The sequence below is a fragment of the Salvelinus fontinalis genome, chromosome 2 (assembly GCF_029448725.1).
Source record: "Salvelinus fontinalis isolate EN_2023a chromosome 2, ASM2944872v1, whole genome shotgun sequence".
NCBI lineage: Eukaryota > Metazoa > Chordata > Actinopteri > Salmoniformes > Salmonidae > Salvelinus > Salvelinus fontinalis.
The window spans coordinates 33,423,048-33,448,533 of NC_074666.1; the positions used below are offsets into that span (position 1 = coordinate 33,423,048).

Here is a 25,486-nt window from a genome sequence, read left to right on the forward strand (position 1 = left end):
GAACATAATTAAAAAATCCCATTTAAATCTGTCAATTTAAGCTAGAGATATCAGGTTTTTTGCATGGGCTGCGTCTCATCCGCCTATGTCGGCCATCTGCGGTGGAAGGTGGCCGAGCTACAGCCGTGTTTGTCAGAGCATGTGTCATCCCGAAAATCAGTCTTCTCACGAAAACATCTGTAGCGTCCAAACGGTTTGGCCTACAAACTATTATGACCCCACTATGGAAAGGGGAGACTCTCTCTCTGTTTTGCTCTGTTTTGACTCGTCTAAAGGTTATTCAAACAAAAAAATGGAAGTATGGAGGTAGTTTTGTGCTCTACGACAGGACTCGTCTGAAGGTAACCCATACAAATGAATGGAAGTATGGAGGTAGTTTTGTGCTCTACGACAGGACTCGTCTGAAGGTAACCCATACAAATGAATGGAAGTATGGAGGTAGTTTTGTGCTCTATGACAGAACTCGTCTGAAAGTAACCCATACAAATGAATGGAAGTATGGAGGTAGTTTTGTGCTCTACGACAGGACTCGTCTGAAGGTAACCCATACAAATGAATGGAAGTATGGAGGTAGTTTTGTGCTCTATGACAGAACTCGTCTGAAAGTAACCCATACAAATGAATGGAAGTATGGAGGTAGTTTTGTGCTCTACGACAGGACTCGTCTGAAGGTAACCCATACAAATGAATGGAAGTATGGAGGTAGTTTTGTGCTCTATGACAGAACTCGTCTGAAAGTAACCCATACAAATGAATGGAAGTATGGAGGTAGTTTTGTGCTCTATGACAGAACTCGTCTGAAGGTAACCCATACAAATGAATGGAAGTATGGAGGTAGTTTTGTGCTCTACGACAGGACTCGTCTGAAGGTAACCCATACAAATGAATGGAAGTATGGAGGTAGTTTTGTGCTCTACGACAGAACTCGTCTGAAAGTAACCCATACAAATGAATGGAAGTATGGAGGTAGTTTTGTGCTCTACGACAGGACTCGTCTGAAGGTAACCCATACAAATGAATGGAAGTATGGAGGTAGTTTTGTGCTCTACGACAGGACTCGTCTGAAGGTAACCCATACAAATGAATGGAAGTATGGAGGTAGTTTTGTGCTCTACGACAGGACTCGTCTGAAGGTAACCCATACAAATGAATGGAAGTATGGAGGTAGTTTTGTGGCAACAAAAACAACGGGTTAAGTATATGTCCAAAAAAACTTAAATATATCCTGAGCTTTCTTATATCTCCAAGATAAAGGACACACTTCAATACCTTATTCCTTTATGTATTTTTGACTGTCTTGTTTGCCATTTATGAATGTGTTATTCAATTATTTTCTAAGCGCTATGGTAGTAAAGGTCAAATTCAACATTTTATCAAATAATACAAAAAACTAACTGATACCGAAAGGGGTCCTAAAATTCAAATAAAATATCTAAATGATCCGTGGTATGACAATCTTAAAACAATTCCATATGTTAAGAGGTTAATTAAGGTACATAATCCTGACTGGAAGAGGGATCTTACTTTTGACACTGAGTTTGGATGATTTTTTTTTTTAAATTACATTGGAGAACACATACATTTCAGGATAGGAGGGGGGGGTCTTCCATTTGACACTGAGGTCCATGTATACAGCCATGACAGATAGGTCTTCAGTGACTTACTTTTGACGTTGAGGTACATGGACTTGCTGACGTCAGCTCCCACGTCATTGCTGACCTTACACAGGTAGTAGCCGCTGTCCTCCTCCAGTACATGTTTGATGAGCAGAGAGCCGTTGACCAGCACCTGGATACGGAAGCCCGAGTTCAAGGCTATAGGCTGGAACTGGGGAACCCCCGCACCTAGAGAGGGAGGGATATAGGGAGAGAGGGAGAGGTGGAGGGAGGTAGAGAGAGGAGAGGGGGAAGATGTAAGATGTATTAAAAACACATATTGCATAGATTATGACCAAAATATGAAGAATTATTACATAATGGATGGATGTTTTGCAGTAACAAAAACGATAGTACATTTCCATTTTGTCCTTTACGGTAATGTGAGAAGATGTTGCCTTCCCTTCTTCCTCTTTACATTTGTTTAGAGTTGCAGCGCTGAGCTTTCACCATTCAACCTTAAGGCTGTGGACACTGTGTTTGCTGTGTTGGCTCTCATAAACAGATGCTCTTTAATAAAAAAAGCCTGCCGTAGGACAATGTTGTGTTTATGCAATTCAGCAAGATAGTCAAAGGAGTGGAAATGGAAGATGCACAGTTACAGAAGGGTATTTATCCTCAATCATGAACCAAGTGTGTAAACATATCATCACAGTGGTCAGAAGGGAGAAGAGTAGCTTTTAATTAATCCTGGGTCATGTTCAAGTAGTGCTCACTGTAGCAAAACGTTTTGCAATGGAAATGGAACATCTGTGTTCTATTTGGACAGGTTCATGCAGTACCTCCCTTTTTCACTCCATGTCAAAACATTAACTCTCTACTTAACACAATCCTTTTATACTCTGGCCTATTTACCTTTGGAGTGCTTCCACACTATGGTAGGGACAGGGTATCCCTCTGCAGAGCAGTTGAGGATCACAGCTTTTCCATAGATGCCGTCCTGGTCCTTGGGCTGCACCACAAACTTTGGAGGGACTGGTTGGGAGAGCAACAGACAAAAGGTAATTAAAACGGGTTAATCTGTTATGGTGTTGTAGTTTGAGTTTGTAATACCTTGTGGCTTAAATAGAACAAATTAGAAATGCTATATTTTCACACCAAGTGAGAGAAAAACAAGAAGAACCAATGCTAACGAGTGGGTTAGCGTATTAGCCCAGTAGTGGAATAAGTGGCATCTCACATCACAACATTAAAAGATTACAGTAAAACAGCACGTGCAACACTGCTATTGGGATTAGGGTTATATTTTGTTTTAGCATATAGGTTTTCTTTTGCTATACCCAACATAGGCCTAGTGGTAGGTTGATTTGGATCCACTCCAACTGTAGGGGAACATATGAAGAGAGTTTACTCTTGGAGAATACTGGAAAAACTAGCAAATACCTTCTCGACTCATATCTTTGAATGGTGTCATCCTTCTCCCCCCTCTCTCACCACATCAACTCCCTCCCTCCCCCTCCCACCCCTCTCCACATCTTCCCCCCACCCCTCTCCTCTCCTCACCCCTCTCCCTCCTCTCCCCTCATCTCCTCACTGCTCTCCATCCCCCTCCTCACCCCTCTCCCTCTTCACCCCTCTCTCTCCTCTCCCCTCCTCACCCTCTCATCTCCTCACTGCTCTCCATCCCCCTCCTCACCCCTCTCCCTCCTCAACTCTCTCCCCTCCTCACCCCTCTCCCCTCTTCACCACTCTCCATCCCCTTCCTCACACCTCTCCCTCTCCCTCCTCCCCCCTCCCCCCCACCCCTCTCCCCTCCTCACCTGTCTCCATCCCTGTCCCCCCCCCCCCCCCCTCCTCCCTCCTCACCTCTCCTCACCCTCTCCCTCCCCCCTCCTCACCCCTGACGATGAGCTGACTCTGGTGTTCCACGGTGGCGGCCTGGTTGCGTGCGATGCAGGTGTAGTTGCCATTGTGCAGGAGAGACAGGTTGGAGATACGTAGGGAGCTGGTGAAGTCTATGTTGTCGATAGTTACGCCGAGGCTGGCCGGGATTGGCCGACCGTCCTTCTGCCAGGTGATGAAGACAGGCTGATCACCTGACATCACCACGCACGGAATGAACACACGTTGGCCAATAGAGAAACGAGGGAACTCGAAGGGATGGATGGTGGGGGGAACTGCAGGAGAAAGAGACGGGTAGAGTTAAGGCAAGGGTATTTATGTTTGTATCTTAAAGCAAGGATTCAACTTAGTTAGTTCTGATCAACCATCCTCATCCCCATCTAGTTTATAAACGTATTAATAGCATGGCTTAACACCATGGAGATGCAGATGAGAGAGAGAAATTAATTACATTTCCCCTTGCGGAGAGGCTGGCTGTCCTCTACCTCTCCCTTGTTCCCTCTTTCTCTCTCTCTCTCTTCCTCTGTCTCTCTCTCTCTCTGGGGACACTATAGCCATGGTGTGAAGCAGATGCTTTGAAGAATTCATAATTTAAAATAACATTGGAATAAACGGCACTTCAACAATTATTTAATTCACAACAAAGTAAGCATAATGGGCTCCTGGGGATTCCCGCTCTTTTCCTCTCCTCTCCGCAGCCTCAGAATGCTAAGCAGCTGAGAGGCAAATTAGGTACAGTGGGAATGTCGTTGTTCTGGGGTTTGTTTAGGGCCGCAGTCGGCGTGATTTCCCCCGCCTCGCACAAATGTTAACGTGGCTGCGCCGCCGAGACCCGTGAGAGAGGATTCCGATAGGTACGTTCTTTCTGATACTTCAAATTGTGCAGCGCCATTATTGAGGAACGACCAACTGGGCACAAACTGGTTTAATCATTGTTGTTTCCATGTAATTTCAATTAAATTATGTTGAACCAACATGGAATAGACGTTTAATTGACATCTGTGCTCAGTGGGGAGAGCCATCTGAGGTTATGTACTGTAGTGTACTGGCAGACAGGCATAGCTGCTGTGAATGTTCAGATCAGCTGACGATGGGATCCTTTACAATGTAAGTCATGGCTGGTCATGGCTGACATCAACACCATCATCCCAGACACCCTGGACCCACTCCAATTCGCATACCGCTCCAACAAATCCACAGATGACACAATCTCTATTGCAATCCACACCTGGACAAGAGGAACACCTATGTGAGAATGCTGTTTATCGACTATAGCTCAGCACCATAGTGCCCTCCAAGCTCATGGGACTGAACACCTCCCTCTGCAACTGGATCCCTTGGACTTCCTGACAGGACACCCCCAGTTGGTGAGGGTAGACAACAACCCATCCACCACGCTGACCCTTAACACAGGGGTCCCTCAGGTGTTTGTGCTTAGTCCTGTACTCCCTGTTCACCCACAACTGCGTGGTTGCGCACGTCTCCAACACCATCATTAACCTGTTTGGGCTGAAGGGGCAGTATTGAGTAGCCAGATAAAAGGTGCCCATTTCAAACGGCCTCGTACTCAATTCTTGCTCGTACAATATGCATATTATTATTACTATTGGATAGAAAACACTCTCTAGTTTCTAAAACCGTTTGAATTATATCTGTGAGTCAAACAGAACTCATTTGGCACAAACTTCCTGAACAGGAAGTGGAAAGTCTGAAATTGGGGCTCTGTTCTACTTCCTGCCTATAAATGGGCATGATACGTAAGAGTATACGTGCACTTCATAGACCTTCCCCTGGATGTCAAGAGGCGGTGAGAGAAGAAATTTAGTGTTTATCTTGGTCTGAAGTGGAATACAGGCTCTTTGTATGACGTGTCCGCCCATTTCCTGTTTTCTGGAGGCGCGAAAGGGAACTTGGATTTGCCTTCTGTTTAGCTGCCGTTATAGGCGACTAATATCTCCGGCTTTGATTTTATTTGATACATGTGACAATATCATCGTAAAGTATGTTTTTCAATATTGTTTCATCAGATTATTGAACATTTTTCGGGAGTTTTGCCGTGTTCCGTTCTCTTCCGTTTGTTGACATGGAGAGATTCGAGCCACTTGGCTAGCGCGCTTGCTAATTCAAGAGGGAAAATTAACGTTCTAAATCCAAACAACGATTGTTCTTGACAAAGGACACCTTGTCTAACATTCTGATGGAAGAGCACCAAAGTAAGAAACATTTTATGATGCTATTTCATATATCTGTCGTGCATGTGTCGGCGCCCAACGTTTGGGTACTCAGCTATACCGAAGCTGGATGTCGTAATGAAGTTATTTTTTAGAATTCTAACACTGCGATTTCATTAAGAACTAATGGATCTATCATTTCCTATACAACATGTATTTTTTAGTTATGTTTATGAATAGCTATTTGGTCAGATTATGTGTGTCAGAAAACGTGTCAGAAAAATATCGTTGCTGTTTAGACGTTGTGGAAAAAGTAGCTAAGTTAGCACAATGTGTAACCACTGATTTCAGCTCTAAATATGCAAATTTTCGAACAAAACATAAGTGTATGTATAACCTGATGTTATAGGACTGCCATCTGATGAAGAATATCAAGGTTAGTCAAAAAATATATATCTTTTACTGGTTTGTTACGATCCCTAACTTTTGCTACTGGGAAATGGCTTGTCTTTCTGGCTATTGTGGTAAGCTAATATAACGCTATATTGTGTTTTCGCTGTAAAACACTCAATAAATCGGAAATATTGGCTGGAATCACAAGATGCCTGTCTTTCATTTGCTGTACACTATGTATTTTTCAGAAATGTTTTATGATGAGTAATTAGGTATTTGACGTTGGTGTCTGTAATTATTATGGCTGCTTTCGGTGCAATTTCTGATTGTAGCTGCAATGCAAACTATGATTTATACCTGAAATATGCACATTTTTCGAACAAAACATAGATTTATTGTATAACATGTTATAAGACTGTCATCTTATGAAGTTGTTTGTTGGTTAGTTTGGTTGGTTCTTGGTTAGTTAGGTTGGCTTTGTGCATGCTACCTGTGCTGTGAAAAATGTCTGTCCTTTTTTTGTATTTGGTGGTGAGCTAACATAAATATACGTGCTGTTTTCGCTGTAAAACATTTTAAAAATCGGACATGTTGGCTGGATTCACAAGATGTGTACCTTTCATTTGCTGTATTGGACTTGTTAATGTGTGAAAGTTAAATATTAAAAAAAAATATCTTTTGAATTTCGCGCCCTGCACTTGAAGTGGCTGTTGTCATAAGTGTACCGGCACCGCCCTGCAGCCATAAGAAGTTAAGTTTGCTGATCAATGAAGACAATTAGACAGCCTATAGGGAGGAGGTCAGTGACCTGGTAGTGTGGTGCCAGGACAACAACCTTTCCCTCAATGTCAGCAAGACAAAGGAGCTGATCGTGGACTAAAAGAAACGGAGGGCCGAGAGCTTCAAGTTCTTCAGTGTCCACATCACTAAGGAATTAACATGGTCCACACATGCCAACACAGTCAGGATGAAGGCATGACAACACCTCTTCCCCCTCAGGAAACAGAAAAGTTTTGGCATGGGCCCTCAGATCCTCAAAAAGTTTTACAGCTGCCATCCAGGACCTCTACACCAGGCGGTGTCAGAGGAAGGCCTTAAAAATTGTCAAAGACTCCAGCCACCCTAGACATTTCTCTCTGCTACCACACAGCAAGAACCCTGAACAGCGTCTCCCCCTAAGCCATAAGACTGCTAAATACTTAACCAAATACCTACCCAGACTATCTGCATTGACCCTTTTTACACAAACTCTTTTGACTCATCACATACGCTGCTGTTACTGTTTATTATCTATCCTTTTGCCTAGTCACTTTATCCCTACACAACAGTAGTAGATCATCAAGGACATCAACCACCCAAGCCACAGCCTGTTAACCCCACTATCATCCAGAAGGCAAAGTCAGTACAGCTTTTATTTAGTTATTTAACCTTTATTTAACTAGGCAAGTCAGTTATTTACAAAGACAGCCTAGGAACACTGGGTTAACTGCCTTGTTCAGGGGAAGAACGACATATTTTCACCTTCTCAGCTCAGGGATTCGATCTAGCAACCTCTCGGTTACTGGCCCAACGCTCTAACAACTAGGCTTTCTGCCACCCCATCAAAGCTGCATCAAAGCTGGGACCGAGAGGCTGAAAACCAGGTACTATCTCAAGGCCATCAGACTGTTAAATAGCCATCACTAGCTGGCCTCCACCCAGTAACCTGCCCTGAACTTAGTCACTGTTAATAGCTGGCTACCACCTGGTTACTCAACCCTGCACCTTAGAGGCTGCTGCTCTATTGACATAGACATGGAATCACTGGTCACTTTAATAAAGGATCACTTGGTCACTTTAGGGCTAGGCCCTTTTTTTCTCAATTTCCGCCTGACTGACGTGGCCAAAGTAAACTGCCTGTTGCACAGGCCCTGAAGCCAGGATATGCATATAATTGGTACCATTGGAAATAAAACACTTTGATGTTTGTAGAAATGTTTAAATAATGTAGGAGAATATAGCACAATAGATATGGTAGGAGAAAATCCATAGAAAACCCCACCAGAATTTTATTTTGAGAGACCATGCTCTTACAATGGAAAGTATAGGGGCATACCGAGTTCTAGCTCCCAGGATGCAATTCCTATGGCTTCCACAGGGTGTCAGCAGTCTATGTTCAAGGTTTCAGGCTTGTAACTTCCAAAACGAATAAGAAATATCAGTTTTAGTACAGGGACACAGTCTTGGAAATTCGACAAGACGCACCTGCTAAAATCAGTTTCCTATTGAACACACTTCTTTCCGTAAGAAATATTATAGTTTGATTACATTTATTAATAATGTTTACATGCTGTTTTACTCATTTTCTATGTATATACTGTATTCTACTGTATTCTAGTCAATGGCACTCCAACATTGCACGTCCTAATATTTATACACTGCTCAAAAAAATAAAGGGAACACTTAGACAACACAATGTAACTCCAAGTCAATCACACTTCTGTGAAATCAAACTGTCCACTTAGGAAGCAACACTGATTGACAATAAATTTAACATGCTGTTGTGTAAATGGAATAGACAAAAGGTGGAAATTATAGGCAATTAGTAAGACACCCCCAAAAAAGGAATGGTTCTGCAGGTGGTGACCACAGACCACTTCTCAGTTCCTATGCTTCCTGGCTGATGTTTTGGTCACTTTTGAATGCTGGCGGTGCTTTCACTCTAGTGGTAGCATGAGACGGAGTCTACAACCCACACAAGTGGCTCAGGTAGTGCAGCTCATCCAGGATGGCACATCAATGCGAGCTGTGGCAAGAAGGTTTGCTGTGTCTGTCAGCGTAGTGTCCAGAGCATGGAGGCGCTACCAGGAGACAGGCCAGTACATCAGGAGACGTAGAGGAGACCGTAGGAGGGCAACAACCCAGCAGCAGGACCGCTACCTCCGCCTTTGTGCAAGGAGGTGCACTGCCAGAGCCCTGCAAAATGACCTCCAGCAGGCCACAAATGTGCATGTGTCAGCATATGGTCTCACAAGGGGTGCACATGCACATTTGTGGCCTGCTGGAGGTCATTTTGCAGGGCTCTGGCAGTGCTCCTCCTGCTCAAAGGCAGAGGTAGCGGTCCTGCTGCTGGGTTGTTGCCCTCCTACGGCCTCCTCCACGTCTTCTGATGTACTGGCCTGTCTCCTGGTAGCGCCTCCATGCTCTGGACACTACGCTGACAGACACAGCAAACCTTCTTGCCACAGCTCGCATTGATGTGCCATCCTGAATGAGCTGCACTACCTGAGCCACTTGTGTTGGTTGTAGACTCCGTCTCATGCTACCACTAGAGTGAGAGCACCGCCAGCATTCAAAAGTGACCAAAACATCAGCCAGGAAGCATAGGAACTGAGAAGTGGTCTGTGGTCACCACATGCAGAATCACTCCTTTATTGGGGGTGTCTTGCTAATTGCCTATAATTTCCACCTTTTGTCTATTCCATTTGCACAACAGCATGTGAAATGTATTGTCAATCAGTGTTGCTTCCTAAGTGGACAGTTTGATTTCACAGAAGTGTGATTGACTTGGAGTTACATTGTGTTGTTTAAGTGTTCCCTTTATTTTTTTGAGCAGTGTATATTTCTTAATTCCATTCTTTTACTTTGAGATTCGTGTGTATTGTTGTGAATTGATTTTTATACTACTGCACAGTTAAATACTACTGCACTGCTGTAGCTGGGAACACAAGCATTTTGCTACACCCGCAATAATATCTGCTAAATATCTGTATGTGACCAATAAAATTTGATTGATTATGATATGCACATATCTACCTCAATTACCTCGTACCCTTGCACATCAACTCAGCATTTGTACCACATGTGTAGAAAACCCTTACAGTCCCTCTCATGAACTAACTCATAGCCCTCTCTCTCTTGAAACACATAGCCTACCTAACTCTGCCTGACTCCCTGACTCTGCAGAGAGCAGAGGCGGGGGATGGGATCCCATTGTTTACAGGCTACTATGTTTGCATCTCTGGAGCTCTCCAGTTACATGCCACAACCTCTGATTAGGACATTTGACCGCCCATCACCACCTTTGATCCTGCCGAACTGCATCTCCACAGTACATCTGTCCAACAAGCAGGTGTGACCAGAACAAGTATAAAAGCACAATCCAGCCCAGTCCGGGGTAAGTCTTCAGCAAGCAGTGGCAGAGTGAGGAGCATAAACCTCTGCCCTGCACATCAATGGCTGGGCCACAACCCATTGACCATTTCTTCTGCAGCCCTGGATTCTCTCAACACACGCTAGTGTTAGCGTGTCACTGACCTACAAACCACTATCACTATCACTACAACACTTCAACTTCGTCCACTTCCTGTTTGCTGTGTGTGTGTGCCTGTCTTGAGTGGGGAAATAATGTGTGAACTGCATCCCTGTCTCCTACCGGTCATTTCCGTCCTCTTACCAGGACGCCGGGGCAGTTGCACCTATATGTAAACCGCCACCTCTATTAGAGACCACCACATGGTGGAGCTCTTTATCACTGTCTATATAGCCAAGTTACTTTTTGTGTATTTATTCCTCATGTACTTTTTTAAATATTATTTTTTAGATTTGTCTGCATTGTTGGGAAGGTCACGTACAGTGGCTTGCAAAAGTATTCACCCCCCTTGGCATTTTTACTATTTTGTTGCCTTACAACCTGGAATTAAAATTGATTTTGGGGGGGGTTGTATCATTTGATTTACACAACATGCCTACCACTTTGAAGATGCAAAATATTTTTTTATTTTAAAATAAACAAGAAATAAGACAAAAAAACTGAAAACTTGAGCGTGCATAACTATTCACCCCCCAAAGTCAATACTTTGTAGAGCCACCTTTTGCAGCAATTACAGCTGCATGTCCCTTGGGGTATGTTTCTATAAGCTTGGCACATCTAGCCACTGGGATTTTTGCCCAAGGACAAACTGCTCCAGCTCCTTCAAGTTGGATGGGTTCCGCTGGTGTACAGCAATCTATAAATCATACTACAGATTCTCAATTGGATTGAGGTCTGGGTTCTGGCTAGGCCATTCCAATACATGTAAATGTTTTCCTTTAAACCACTCGAGTGTTGCTTTAGCAGTATGCTTAGGGTCATTGTCCTGCTGGAAAGTGAAACTCCATCCTTGTCTCAAATCTCTGGAAGACTGAAACAGGTTTCCCTCAAGAATTTCCCTGTATTTAGCTGTGGTATGACTTAAAGATCATTCCTTCATTTCTGACCAGTTTCCCAGTCCCTGCCAATGAAGAACATCCCCACAGCATGATGCTGCCACCTCCATGCTTCACTGTGGGGATGGTGTTCTAGAAGTGATGAGAGGTGTTGGGTTTGCACCAGACAGCATTTTCTTTGATGGCCAAAAAGCTAAATTTTAGTCTCATCTGACCAGAGTACCTTCTTCCATATGTTTGTGGAGTCTCCCACATGCCTTTTGGCGAACAACAAACGTGTTTGCAATTTTTTTTCTTTTAGCAATATTTTTTTTCTGGCCACTATTCCATAATGCCCAGCTCTGTGGAGTATATGGCTTAAAGTGGTCCTATGGACAGATACTCCAATTTTTGCTGTGAAGTTTTGCAGCTCCTTCAGAGTTATCTTTGGTCTCCTTTTTGCCTCTCTGATTAATGCCCTCCTTGCCTGGTCCGTGAGTTTTGGTGGGCAGCCCTCTCTTGGCAGGTTTGTTGTGGTGCTATACTCTTTCCACATTTTAATAATGGATTTAATGATGCTCCGTGGGATGTTCAAAGTTTTTATAACCCAAAACTGATCTGTACTTCTCCACAACTTTGTCCCTGACCTGTTTGGAGAGCTCTTGGTCTTCATGGTGCCGCTTGCTTGATGGTGCCCCTTGCTTAGTGGTGTTGCAGACTCTGGGGCCTTCCAGAACAGGTGTATATATACTGAGATCATGTGACAGATCTTATTCAGGGGCTTCATAGCAAAGGGGGTGAATCCATTTTAATTACAGGTTGTAATTCAACAAAATAGAAAAAATGCCAAGGGGGATGAATACTTTTGCAAGGCACTGTAAGTAAGCATTTCACTGTCAGTCTACACCTGTTATTTACGAAGCATGTGAAAAATACAATTTGATTTGATTGTAAGAGCCATACCTTTTACTGATTATGGCATATATCTGTAAAGTGCCTATACAAGAGGCTGTAACACACTTGATTCATCAAATCTAGGTCCTGATGAGTAGATCATGAGTAGAATCATGTGTGTTAGAGGGGCGACAGGTAGCCTATTCTAGATGCCATTGCCTGAATTTACATCCTCACAACTGGTAATTATCACCTTGCTACTTGGTTATGAACGTAGCATAACGCCCGCAGATAGCTCTACAGGTTGTGACCCCTGGGTTGTATCTTTAACTGAGTAGGCTAAAGGTTTGAGTGCATACTGTACCTTTCACACTGACGTGCACACTTTGGCTGGTGGAGAGAGAAGGTGAGACCAGCACGCTACACGTGTACTCTCCCTCATCCACATCCTTCTGTACATCATACAGCTTTAGCGTGCCATTGTTCTCAAATGCCCGCTGCCGGTGGTTATAGGGGAGCAGGTTGGCGTCCTTGTGCCATTTGATGGAGTAGTACGGGTAGCCAATGACGCGGCAGTGAATGTACATGTCCCGCCCAGCAATGGCGGTGAGGTTTTTCATTGGTCGTATGCTGGCAGGCCCTTAATGGAGACAGAAGAGAAATACCTCTCTTAAAATGATTTTGAGGCTGAGAAATGTGAAACTTTAGAAGTTTGAGATGTTTAAGTGTGTCAGAAACCATGGAGACAGACAGGGATTCATTCTGAAAGACAAGGACAACATTTATTGGAGATTGTAACGCATATTAAAATAATATACTCCATTGGGACTTGCTCAGTGCTCAGACTACAATATCCTACTATTAGTATAATATCAACACCTCTTTTTCCTGTAATTAGGAAATAGAAGGCAATAATTTACATAAATCTCATTGAATAATAGTAATATAAAATCACCCTAGTTCCTCGTTACTGGGACCAATCCATAGCTGAGTGTTCCAGAGGGCGTGTACCTACTTTCCTATTTTAAACTCTCCGAGGTGAAGTGAATATTATCACACTGTTCTAGCACCTGCTAGACGCCAGGCATGATTGCATTTGACAAGCATTAGAGCAAAATGTTCCCACTCTCCACTTATGAACATATTATCAAAAGCATTACTCATGTTCCCCCTGCTCGCTCTCTCACACTGCTGGAAAACCAACAGCATGTAACCAACACAGCTCTATAATACAGACCCTACCAGGGATAATGTCTGACTATTAGGATATTTAACATACTGTAGATAGATGACAGTTACCCAATCCATCCTGTATTGCCTTTAGGAGCCATAGGAAAACTAACACTTGACAGAAAGGTACAAATCTAGAGTTAGGTACTGTAGCTAGATAGAACAGTTGAACTAAATCTGTGGTGGTGTGTAAAGGCATCCACGTTGCTACTCTCTTTAGCATGATTAAGAAGCAATCAATGTGAGAAACAGTCATTACACTGTCTCTGCAATGACACCTGTGGATATTTATCTTCTACGCTCAGGCTGCATTCAGAAGCCATGGACACTCTGCTCAGCTCCGCTCTCTTCTAGCTAACCTACTGAACTGGAGTCTTTAGCATCCCCTCACTAAGCCCATGCTTAGCTACATCATTGTGCTTTCCAGTGGGCAAACCATCAAAATTAGTTATCCAATATGTAACACAGACCATAGGCCTATACTTCTCTGTTTTGAGCCTTTATAACGTAATGAATTAGCATTGAGTGGAGGATGACGGGCCTGGAGTCTCTAGATATACCCCTAGTAACCATGGCGACAATCAGTTTTACAGTAGCTGGCTATAGAGCTGCCTGGCACCTCCCTGCTGAGTGTAGATTGCTCCTCAGTCAAATGCTAGTGCTAGTGTAAATCAACTTAATGGCGTCCCAATATAAAGCCATCAGCGAATGTTAGGTAGGGAGTAGGGCATTAGAGAAGTTACCGCTGACACCAGTGAGTGATGATCGCAGCACTATACGAGCCCCTAGGATAATCTGGCATGTTTTGAATAGGAAATTAAATCAAAAGGAAAAAGATGGGTACAGACAGACTGGGGAGCTAGTTGACACAAAGATACACACATCGACACAGACAGAACGACCGTAGGGGAAACCAGACCAGATAGAACACGCTCACACACAGACACATGTACAAAAACACAGACACACATGCACACACATACACATATTTGTGACATACGTAAACAAAACAAGAAGGAACGAAACAAAAAAATGGCTCACAACTAACACACAACATACACAGAACACACACAACACACAACTAACACATAACACACACTGAACACACAACTAACACACAAATAACACACAACACACACAGAACACACAACTGACACACACAGAACACACAACTAACACACACCACACACTGAACACACAACTAACACACACCACACACAACTAATACACAACACACACAAAACACACAACTAACACACAACACACACAGAACACACAACTAACACACAACACACACACACACACACAACACACAACTAACACACAACATACACTGAACACACAACTAACACACAAATAACACACAACACACACAGAACACACAGAACACAAAACACACACAACACACACAGAACACACAACTAACACACAACACACACACACAACACACACAGAACACACAACTAACACACAACACACACAGAACACACAATTAAAACACACTGCACACTTTACACACAACTAACGCACAAATAACACACAACACACACAGAACACACAACTGACACACACAGAACACACAACTAACACACACCACACACTGAACACACAACTAACACACAACACACACAGAACACACAACTAACACACACCACACACAACTAACACACAACTAACACACAACACACACAGAACACACAACACACACACACAACACACACAGAACACACAACTAACACACAACTAACACACAACATACACTGAACACACAACTAACACACACACAGAACACACAGAACACACAACACACACAACACACAACTAACATACAACACACACAGAACACACAATTAACACACAATTAAAACACACCACACACTTTACATACAACTAACGCACAAATAACACACAACACACACAGATCACACATTTAACAGACAACACACACAGAACACACAACTAACACACAACTAAGACACAACACACACAAACAACAAGGAGACCCTGAAACAAGCACGAAAGAGGTTAGTCAGGCACTCTCAAAGGAGCTTTGGAATAAAACACATGCATCAGGAAAAACAACAAAAACAACAACAAATTCATTCATAAATTCATATATGTGTAAAATGTAATTGTTTTGGAGGAGCTGATCTGACAAGCACCTCTTACGTTTATTCGCGCCTGGTAGGAGACCGCCCCGGCCGAATTGTTGCAGATGCACCGGTAGACCCCCCCGTCTGGCCCTGTTGTCTGGCTGATGTTCAGGTGGCTGATCACATGGCCCTCCTGGTTGGTGTAGTGGCCGATGCGGTGGCGGGAGTCCCTGATGACTGGATCGTCGTCCAGCGTCCACATCACCCTGGGCTCCGGTGTGCCTTTCACCGTGCAGAACAGTGACACAAACTCGTTGGTTCCAAACACTTTCTCACTGAAGGAAGAGATGATCTTGGGCGTGCCGTCTGGAGAGAGGGGGACAAGATGGGAGGTGGGTTAGAGTTAAAGAGACTTTGTTCTAGTTGATCTAGATACCAATCTAAAGTCAGATGCATTTTATCCCCCTTAAAGGAAAATTCCACCCCAAAACTACAGTATTCTTTCGTATTTGTTTCATTGGTCCATTGTTGATATATTCCCAAAATGTTTTGCTTGTCAACATCATTCAGGTCATATTTCTGTATTTTGAAAGTTACATATCTTGAAAAGTTGATTGCTGATGATTGGGACTATATCAACAATGGACCAATGAAACAAATACCAAAAGATAGTTTTTGGGTGGAGTTTTCCTTTAAGGTCAAGGTGATGATTAGGTTTGGTTCGACTGATCCTAGATATATGTCTAGTATGTCTAGTTAATAAAAGGAGAATTCATTACATTGTCTCTTTGCCAGATACAGTAAATCAGGGATAAAAAAAAAACTGTTGACCTCAAGTCACATGCATCAAAGGATCATGATGAGCACACACAATGTCCATTCACACGAATACTGTATATCTCAGTGGAGAGAGGATTTGGAATTGTTCCTACTCCTCCTCCCCCTCCTCTTCCTCCTCCTCCTCATTATAGATTATCAATACCCTCTTTATATTGGTCCATGGCCACAGGAGACAGTTGCCACAGCAACGGAGTTCAGGCCATGCGAGCAATGTGAGGCTTGTTCAGATAATCTAATCATAGGGGCTGTGGGCAGGGCTTTACTGCAGCTCTCATTAGCACTCACACACGCACACCTGATCAATGGTTGGTGTTCCCCAATTCTGCAGTCACACAAAAAAACACATGCAGGCAAACACACACTTACATGCATGGACACTCACACACAGATATATGGCCACACAATGCTCACATGCACATACACACTAAAAACACACAACTACCCAAAAACAGAAACACATAGGTTTTCTGCTGCGATTGAAAGTAATATTGCTAACCCCCTGACCACACAGACATCCACTGAGAGTACTGACCTTCCAGAATGACCTGGACAAAGTCCTGGGCGGACATCTTGCCTTTCCTAGCGAAGCACTGGTAGGCTCCTCCATCACTCTTAGCCATCCCAGCCATGACCAGGTTCTCCCGGTTGTTGCCAGTCATACGAACACTGTTCCCAGGGTAGATAATTTCTCCATTCCGGTACCAGGACAGGTCGTACTCCTCCGAGCCACTCACGCTGCACGACAGAGACACCTGGCTACCCACGCTGCCTTTCACCTTCCTCGGGCTGACCACTGCCTTCAGGGGCTCTGGAAGAGGGAGAGGGGGCTTATATTCTCTTGTCAATGTGACATACTGTATATCAGCTAAAAATGTAGGAACTTTGAACAGTATCCAACTCTGAACAGTATTTCAGATATACAATTAACAGATTAACAACAAATATACTGTACATTTGGCACAACATGCTGCACACAGTCTATTACTGACCTTTGACCTGCAGCCTCCCCACCACCTCTGCGTTGCCATAGCTGTTCCACACTTCACACACGTAGCTTCCCTTGTCGCTGGGCTGCGCCCTCTCGATCAGCAGGCCCGTCACACTCTGCCTGAAGCGGCTGTCCGGCTCTAGCGGACGGTTGTCCTTCAGCCAGCGGTACTTCGGGGCCGGGTGACCAGACGCCTTGCACGGTAGCTCCACCCGGTGTGATGTCATCACCTCGCGACGCTCAAAGCCATCCAGGATGACCGGCGCCGAGTTGGAGGGGTCTGAGGGAGGAGCAATGGCAAAAGGTGAGAGAAATGCAATATTTTGGTCAAAAGTATGCATTGTTAGCAACACTCAGTTGACTAGCTTGGAGCAGGTCCAGATTGAAGGAGTGAATTGAAACAATAGTGAAACCTACTGATATTCGGAGTGTATTCCAGGCTATCATTGGCACTCAAACTTGCACAACAGACTGGTATCCAAGCTGTACTGTCCCTCTGCATACCTGACACAAAGAGGCGTGCGCTGTTGCTCTGCCTGGTCTCTCCTGTGTAGCGGTGGCGTGTCATACACCTGTAGTTATACAATCCATCCTCATTTTGCACGTCCAGGATGTACAGGGCTCCCGTGGAGGCAATGAGGAACCGAGGCGCTGCAACATAACAAGACACAGCTAATCGTTAGACATATGCAGCATTCAACCTGCTTATGTAGCTTAGTAGCAACATACTGTACAACCATAAAGCTGTGTGGCATATATACTTTCTTTTACTTTTTCATTCACAACAGAGTGGTATCAGAATCATCCTGCATGTACAGATATGATTCAACAAATAAAAACACTAAAAACAGCCCTAGCAAAACTTGATATAGAATATCCATGTGGCTTGGTAAATATTTGCAGAGTTGTCTTCTGTGATGTGCCTGGCGACGAGACTACAGACACTGAGCATCTGCTCCAGCCCATTTAGCTGAACACATCTGAGAGGGAATGTGACACGGCTGTGTGTTGTGGCAGTCTAACACCGCTCGTTATCACATAGCTCATCGCTCTGCTCTCTCTCTCTGGCGGAACTCTCTCTCTTTCAGACTAAAGCAGAGAGATCCAGGGACAGAGATCACACAGCGCTTTGATGTGGCACCGCGGCGTAGCTCAGGTCGGATGTGCTAATATCATGCTAATTCGTGGGAAAACTGGAAATGGGGGGAGGTCGTCAACGTTTAGGAGGACTAATGCCTGATAGCTGCCGGAGCTGTCATAGCAGAAGCTGGGAGGATATTCCTCAGACAGAGATGATGGAGGATGCTGTTTAGGATGGGGTTGCGAATGGCATGTTCACAGTACCTCCCATTTCCTTCCCATCTATGCCAGTCAGTGTTGAAGCTATGAGAACTGGAACAGTGACCAACACCTCTTATTGAATACTGTCTGTAAAACACAAAACCCATTACAGCACTGCAACAATCTACACTATTTTGACCCCATTTTCTTTTTGATATAGAAAGGGAAAAATGAGTAATGTGACATACTGTATTGCATTGGCCTTTGTGCAGAATGCTACAATAATACATAGAAGGCAGTAACGAACCTGTGTTCATGTCCTTGATGTTTAATTAAAGAATATTGATTCAACCTTGTGATATTTTACATTTGATAGAAAGAGGAGAGTTGAAATGAAGAAGGAGAAGATGAAATACAGAGAGAAGGTGAAATAGAGAGAAAGAAAGATATATTTACTATAACAGTGCATTTGGAAAGTATTCAGATCCCTTGACTTTTTCTACATTTTGTTATGTTACAGCTTTAATCTAAAATGGATTAAATAAAACATTTTCCTCATCAATCTACACACAATAGCCCATAATGCCAAAGAGAAAACAGGTCTTTAGACTTTTGCACATTCATTAAAAATAAAAAACGGAAAATGTATTTACATACGTTTTTAGACCCTTTGCTATGAGACTCGAAATTGAACTCTACCTGTGGTAAATTCAATTGTTTGGACATGATTTGGAAAGGCGCACACCTGTCTATATAAGGTCCCACAGTTGACAGTGCATGTTAGAGCAAAAACCAAGGTCGAAGGAATTGTCCGTAGAGCATTAGAGCAAAACCAAGGTCGAAGGAATTGTCCGTAGAGCTGTGTTGAGGCACAGCTCTGGGGAAGGGTACCAAACCGTTTCTGCAGCATTGAAGGACCCTAAGAAAACAGTGGCCTACATCATTCTTAAATGGAAGAAGTTTGGAACCACCAAGACTCTTTCTAGAGCTGGCCGCCCGGCCAAACTGAGCACTCGGGGGAGAAGGGCCTTGGTCAGGGAGGTGACCAAGAACCCGATGGTCAATCTGACAGAGCTCCAGAGATCCTATGTGGAGATGGGAGAACTTTCCAGAAGGACAACCATCACTGCAGCACTCCACCAATCAAGCCTTTATGGTAGAGTGTGCCAGATGGATGCCACTCCTCAGTAAAAGGCACATGACAGCCCGCTTGGAGTTTGCCAAAAGGCACCAAAAGGACTCTCAGACCATGAGAAACAAGATTCTCTGGTCTGATGAATCCAAGATTGAACTCTTTGGCCTGAATGCCAAGCGTCATGTATGGAGGAAACCTGGAACCATCCCTACGGTGAAGCATGGTGGTGGCAGCATCATGCTGTGGGAATTATTTTCAGGGACTGGGAGACTAGTCAGGAACAAGGGAAAGATGAACGGAACAAAGTATAGAGAGATCCTTGATGAAAACCTGCTCCAGAGCTCTCAGGACCTCAGATTGGGGCGAAGGTTCACCCTCCAACAGGACGATGACCCTAAGCACATAGCCAAGACAACGCAGGAGTGGCTTCTGGACAAGTCTCTAAATGTCCTTGAGTGGCCCAGCCAGAGCCCGGACTTGAACCCGATCGAACATCTCTGGAGAGACTTGAAATTAGCTGCGCAGCAACGCTCCCCATCCAACCTAACAGAGCTTGAGAGGATCTGCAGAGAAGAATGGGAGAAACTCCCCAAATACAAATGTGCCAAGCTTGTAGCGTCATACCCAAGAAAACTCAAGGCTGTAATCGCTACCAAAGGTGCTTCAACAATGTACTGAGTAAAGAGTCTGAAAATGAAAATGTAATATTTCAGTTATTGTCACAATGGCGTGTATAAGTGGCAGAGGAAGTCAGGCGCAGGAGAGTCAAAATAGAGTGTAGCATGGAGTACTTTAATAAAAGTTCCAGTAATAAGCTCCATAACACTCACTAAAAAATATAATACAAAATCTGGGTATGAAGACCCATCGCACACTTATACACAAAACACACAACACTTGACAACGAACAATCTCTGACAAACACATGAAGGGAAACAGAGGGTTAAATACACAACAGGTAATGAAATGGGATTGACAACAGGTGTGTGGGAAGACAAGACAAAACCAATGGAAAATGAAAAATGGATCGATGATGACTAGAAGACCGGTGAAGTCGACCGCCGAACACCGCCCGGACAAGGAGAGGCAACGACTTCGGCAGAAGTCGTGACAGTTATAATTTTTTATAATCTGCCAACATTTCTAAAAACCTGTTTTTGCTTTGTAATTATAGGGTATTGTGCGTAGATTGATGAGGATAAAAAACAATTTTATACATTTTAGAATAAGGCTGTAATGTAACAAAATGTGGAAAAAGTCAAGGGGTCTGAATACTTTCCGAATGCACTGTATATACAAAAGCATGTGGACACCCCTTCATATTAGTGGATTCGGCTATTTCAGCCACACCCGTTTCTGACAGGTGTATAAAATCGAGCACACAGCCATGCAATCTCCATAGAAACATTGGCAGTAGAAGGGCCTTACTAAAGAGTTCAGTGACTTTCAAAGTGGCACCGTCATAGGACGCAACAATTCCAACAAGTTAGTTTGTCAAATTTCTGCCCTGCTAGAGCTGCCCCAGTCAACTGCAAGTCCTGTTATTGTGAAGTTGAAACATAGAGGAGAAACAACGGCTCAGCCGCGAAGTGGTAGGCCAAACAAGCTCACAGAATGGGACCACCGAGTTCTGAAGCGCGTCACATGTAAAAATCGTCTGTTGCAACACTAACTATCGAGTTCCAAACTGCCTCTGGAAGCAACGTCACCACAAGCACTCTCCGTTGGGAGTGTCATGAAATGGTTTTCTATGGTCGAGTAGGCACACACAAGCCTAAGATCATCATGCACAATACCAAGCATCGGCTGGAGTAGTGTAAAGCTCACCGCCATTGGACTCTGGAGCAGTGGAAACACGTTCTTTTGCTTCACCATCTGGCAGTACGACAGACGAATATGGGTTTGCCGACGCCAGGAGAACGCTACCTGCCCAATTGCATAGTGCCGACTGTAAAGTTTGGTGGAGAAGAAATAATGGTCTGAGGCTGTTTTTCATGGTTCGGGCTAGGCCCCTTAGTTCCAGTGAAGGGAAATCTTAACGCTACAGCATACAATGACATTCTAGACAATTCTGTGCTTCCAACATTGTGGCAATAGTTTGGGAAAGCCCTTTCCTGTTTCAGCATGACAATGCCCCCGTGCACAAAGCGAGGACCATACAGAAATGGTTTGTCGAGATCAGTGTGGGAGAACTTGACTGGCCTGCACAGAGCCCTGACCTCATCCACATTGAACACCTTTGGGATGAATTGTAACGACGACTGCGAGCCAGGCCTAATCGCCCAACATCAGTGGCCGACCTCACTAATGCTCTTGTGGCTGAATGGAAGCAAGTCCCTGCAGCAATGTTCCAACATCTAGTGGAAAGCCTTCCCAGAAGAGTGGAGGCTGTTATAGCAGCAAAGCGGGGGCCAACTCCATATTAATGCCCATGATTTTGAAATGAGATCTTCAACAAGCATGTGTCCACATACTTTTGGTCATGTAGTGCAGATAGAAAAGGAGAGAGAAAGGGAGGCGAGGAGGATGCAGCAGCAGCAGTGCATTGTGAGGAGCGAGCGTTGACCTAGTTAGAGCATGGATTTGATATCCTGAAGGGCTTTTCAGCTTGTGATTTAAATGCAGTTGTGTGTGACAAGCAACCACTGGTAAAATGAGGGGGAAAGGAGAGTGTGTGCGCATCCGTGTGTGTGTGTGTGTGTGTGTGTGTGTGTGTGTGTGTGTGTGTGTGTGTGTGTGTGTGTGTGTGTGTGTGTGTGTGTGTGTGTGTGTGTGTGTGTGTGTGTGTGTGTGTGTGTGTGTGTGTGTGTGTGTGTGTGTGTGTGTGTACTTGCATGCTAGACAAACACATCATCTCTGCTAAACCTTATAGCAGAGGAGAATGGAATCCTAGTGTTTTCTAAACCAATTACACTCCTCAGTAGATGTGATATCTTACAAGATATTTAACAACTCAACTGTTCTTTATTTTCTTCAAAACAAGACAACCCTAAATGAGACAGACATGCAGGTTAAGAAAAATAATTCATTTCCAAGCGATTATAAATACCATATATCAAAGGAGGGGGAATCAGTCAGTCTCTCCTGTCCTTCCTTCTTTGATCCTCCTTTCCCCTGAACTTCGCCTGGCATGCTGTTAGGCGTCAAAAGTTGACAAGATTTTGTTCTACAGGCTTATGAATGAGAGGCGCTTTCATTAAAACAGGTTTCATCTAATCCATGACAACGGAGAGCGAGTAATGTGTGTTTGTGCGTGCGTGTTTGTGTGTGTGTGTGGAGCGAGGAGTGTGTGGGTGTATGTGCTCGCGCGCCTCAAAAGTCTGTGTGGAGCAAGTAGTGTGTGTGTGTGTGTGTGTGTGTGTGTCCACGCGCGCACACACACACACACACACACACACACACACACACACACACACACACACACACACACACACACACACACACACACACACACACACACACACACACACACACACACACACACAGTCTTGCTCGCTCACACACATAATTACACAAACACAGAGCCTCTAGATTGTTGTTTATTGAATCCCTCTCCTCCTCTCAGTGGAGGGCTGGAATCAGATTCCTGATGCATGCTTAGGATGGGGTTTCTCTCTACGACCATTCATGATTATATTTATTTTATCAAGCCCAATTAATAAATGTATTTTTTAAACTATTATTTAGGGATAATTGTGAATATGGAATATTCAACTGACCCACACTACAGCAACTACACTGTGTGTGTGTGTGTGTGTGTGTGTGTGTGTGTGTGTGTGTGTGTGTGTGTGTGTGTGTGTGTGTGTGTGTGTGTGTGTGTGTGTGTGTGTGCGCGTGTGGACTTGTCTCCACAGCACAGGGCTACACAGAGGCTTGGTCAATAATAACGATCCACAGGGCTCTACTACGCCCTCCCTTGCTCCCCCCAGTCCGCCTATTGAATACTAACGCAGACGAGGGAAGACAGAGAGCCCTCCGTGATAACGCAGAGCTGTGTGATGTGTGTGTCTGAGGGGATGGCAATGGCATCACCAAACCCCAGGTGGCACCAATCCCCGTCCATCCCCTTCCCCTCTCCTTCCTCTAGCCAGGTGCTTGGCATGGCCGTGATCAGGGACACAAGTCACCCTCTGTGAGTCTCCACTCAATGGATTATGCAGTGAGCACTAATGTAGACTATTCTCTACATGGGGGATTTCACAAATTCTGACTGAATCATAGCCATGAATAGTAACAGAGAATTGTAGCCATACTAATACATTATATTGTAAAATGTCCTCGCATGCTGTTTCCATTTAGGAAAATCAGTTTTTGGCAATTTTGCACTGATAAAATAACTCAACAACCTTACACACAAACATGAATAACATTAACAAATCATCTCTCCCTGGGAGACACATGGTGGCATTGTTGAACTCTTTCTCCAGGCTGGCTTATGCTTGCTGGGTGACCATCTTCCTAAAAGGTGGCTTTCTCCATAACTGTTGACAAAAGGTCCGCTGCGTAGGACCCCGCAGCACAGTTCTGAGGCGTCAGCTGATTCTACACTGATAGAGACACGAGGAGAGAGAGAAATAAGACTATGAGAGAAAGAGAGCGTATGGGAGAGAGCATTTGAGACAGTATGGGAGGTTAGAAAGAGAGAGAGAAAGGGAGAGAGAGAAAGAGACAGCACCTCTGGGATACAACCACTCTCTGTCATCTGAAATGACTTACAAATTAGCATACACCAATGTGGAGAGAGAGAAAAAAAGAGAAGAAGACAACTTTCATATGCTAATACAGATCATGGCCAGGCAGAGCAATTTTCATAAAAATGTCAGCCGTGTCTGTTTGACAGATCCCAACAGGAGCTTGAAGACTCCGACCTCACAGCCTCGCTCTCTGTCTCTCTCTAGATGGGAGGTAAGATATAGTCAGGTATTAAAATGCTTCTCACTGAAACATTTCTCACATCCCTTTGCTGAGTTAGGCTAATGTTATATTGTCAAAATGCAAGCTGTCTTTTAGGAGCATAAACACTTTTAACATCCCTTTTGAACTTTGAACTGTGGCAGCTGATCAGCTCGTGTAAATTAAAAAATACACCCAAGCTATCTTTCAACAACAAAAAGAGACATTTGCTTCATCATCATTTGATTATCCTCCAAGTAGGGCAGAAGCCCAGTCCCTGCAGAGCCAGCCGACTAGCAATAGCTTGTGCTCTCTGCCAGGCTGTCTCTGCCAGGATGTGCCGTGTTGGGGAGTGGAGGTTGGTTCACCCCCAGAGACGGGGGTTATTATTGTCACTGTAACCTTGGCCACACAAACTCACACTACCTGACATGAACAGCAGTACGCTGGCCCACCTGCAGCTATCTGCATCTATAATGAATATATCCTCTACACGCTCTCTCTGTCTACTCCCTTTGTATGTGTGTGTGTACGCGCGTGTGCATGTGTGTGTGTGTGTATATGTTCCCTGCTGTGCTCAGACTTGAAGCTGCTGTTGAAAAGACATGAACTGCATAATTATTGAGTTTTCTCTCCACTTCTGAAAGACTCTTTCAAAAATAATTTCTGAACAACAACACATCAAGGTCCTATGCAGTGGCGTCTGCCATGTCTGGGTTCAAATACTACTTGTTTTCTGTCAAATACTTTAGCTGCGCTTGATTGAGCTTGTCTAGCGCAATGGAATCTATGGAATAGTCCCCCGGGTTCAAAACTTGCCCATCAAGGCACTCTCAATCAAACACTCAACGTGTTCAAAAGATTTCACTAGAATTATTTTCAACACAGGCCTGTTATGTGCAGCA

At 44.1% G+C, this 25,486-nt stretch overlaps 1 protein-coding gene across 6 annotated transcripts in view; it reads right to left on the reverse strand.

Annotated features, from left to right (window-relative positions):
* Nucleotides 1-25,486, reverse strand: part of LOC129817366 (cell adhesion molecule DSCAM-like) — a 140,790-nt gene that overhangs the window by 45,880 nt on the left and 69,424 nt on the right. For 4 of the 6 annotated variants that reach the window (XM_055872563.1, XM_055872524.1, XM_055872528.1 and 1 more), the window contains 9 exons: nucleotides 17,777-17,923; nucleotides 17,274-17,552; nucleotides 16,817-17,092; nucleotides 15,514-15,810; nucleotides 12,486-12,761; nucleotides 3,494-3,772; nucleotides 2,936-2,977; nucleotides 2,511-2,630; nucleotides 1,665-1,844 (listed from right to left, as the gene is read on the reverse strand). In XM_055872563.1, the coding sequence (XP_055728538.1) occupies nucleotides 1,665-1,844; nucleotides 2,511-2,630; nucleotides 2,936-2,977; nucleotides 3,494-3,772; nucleotides 12,486-12,761; nucleotides 15,514-15,810; nucleotides 16,817-17,092; nucleotides 17,274-17,552; nucleotides 17,777-17,923 (1,896 nt within the window). The remainder of the gene's footprint in view (nucleotides 1-1,664; nucleotides 1,845-2,510; nucleotides 2,631-2,935; nucleotides 2,978-3,493; nucleotides 3,773-12,485; nucleotides 12,762-15,513; nucleotides 15,811-16,816; nucleotides 17,093-17,273; nucleotides 17,553-17,776; nucleotides 17,924-25,486) is intronic. The other 2 variants (XM_055872544.1, XM_055872536.1) reach the window with 1 other exon arrangement.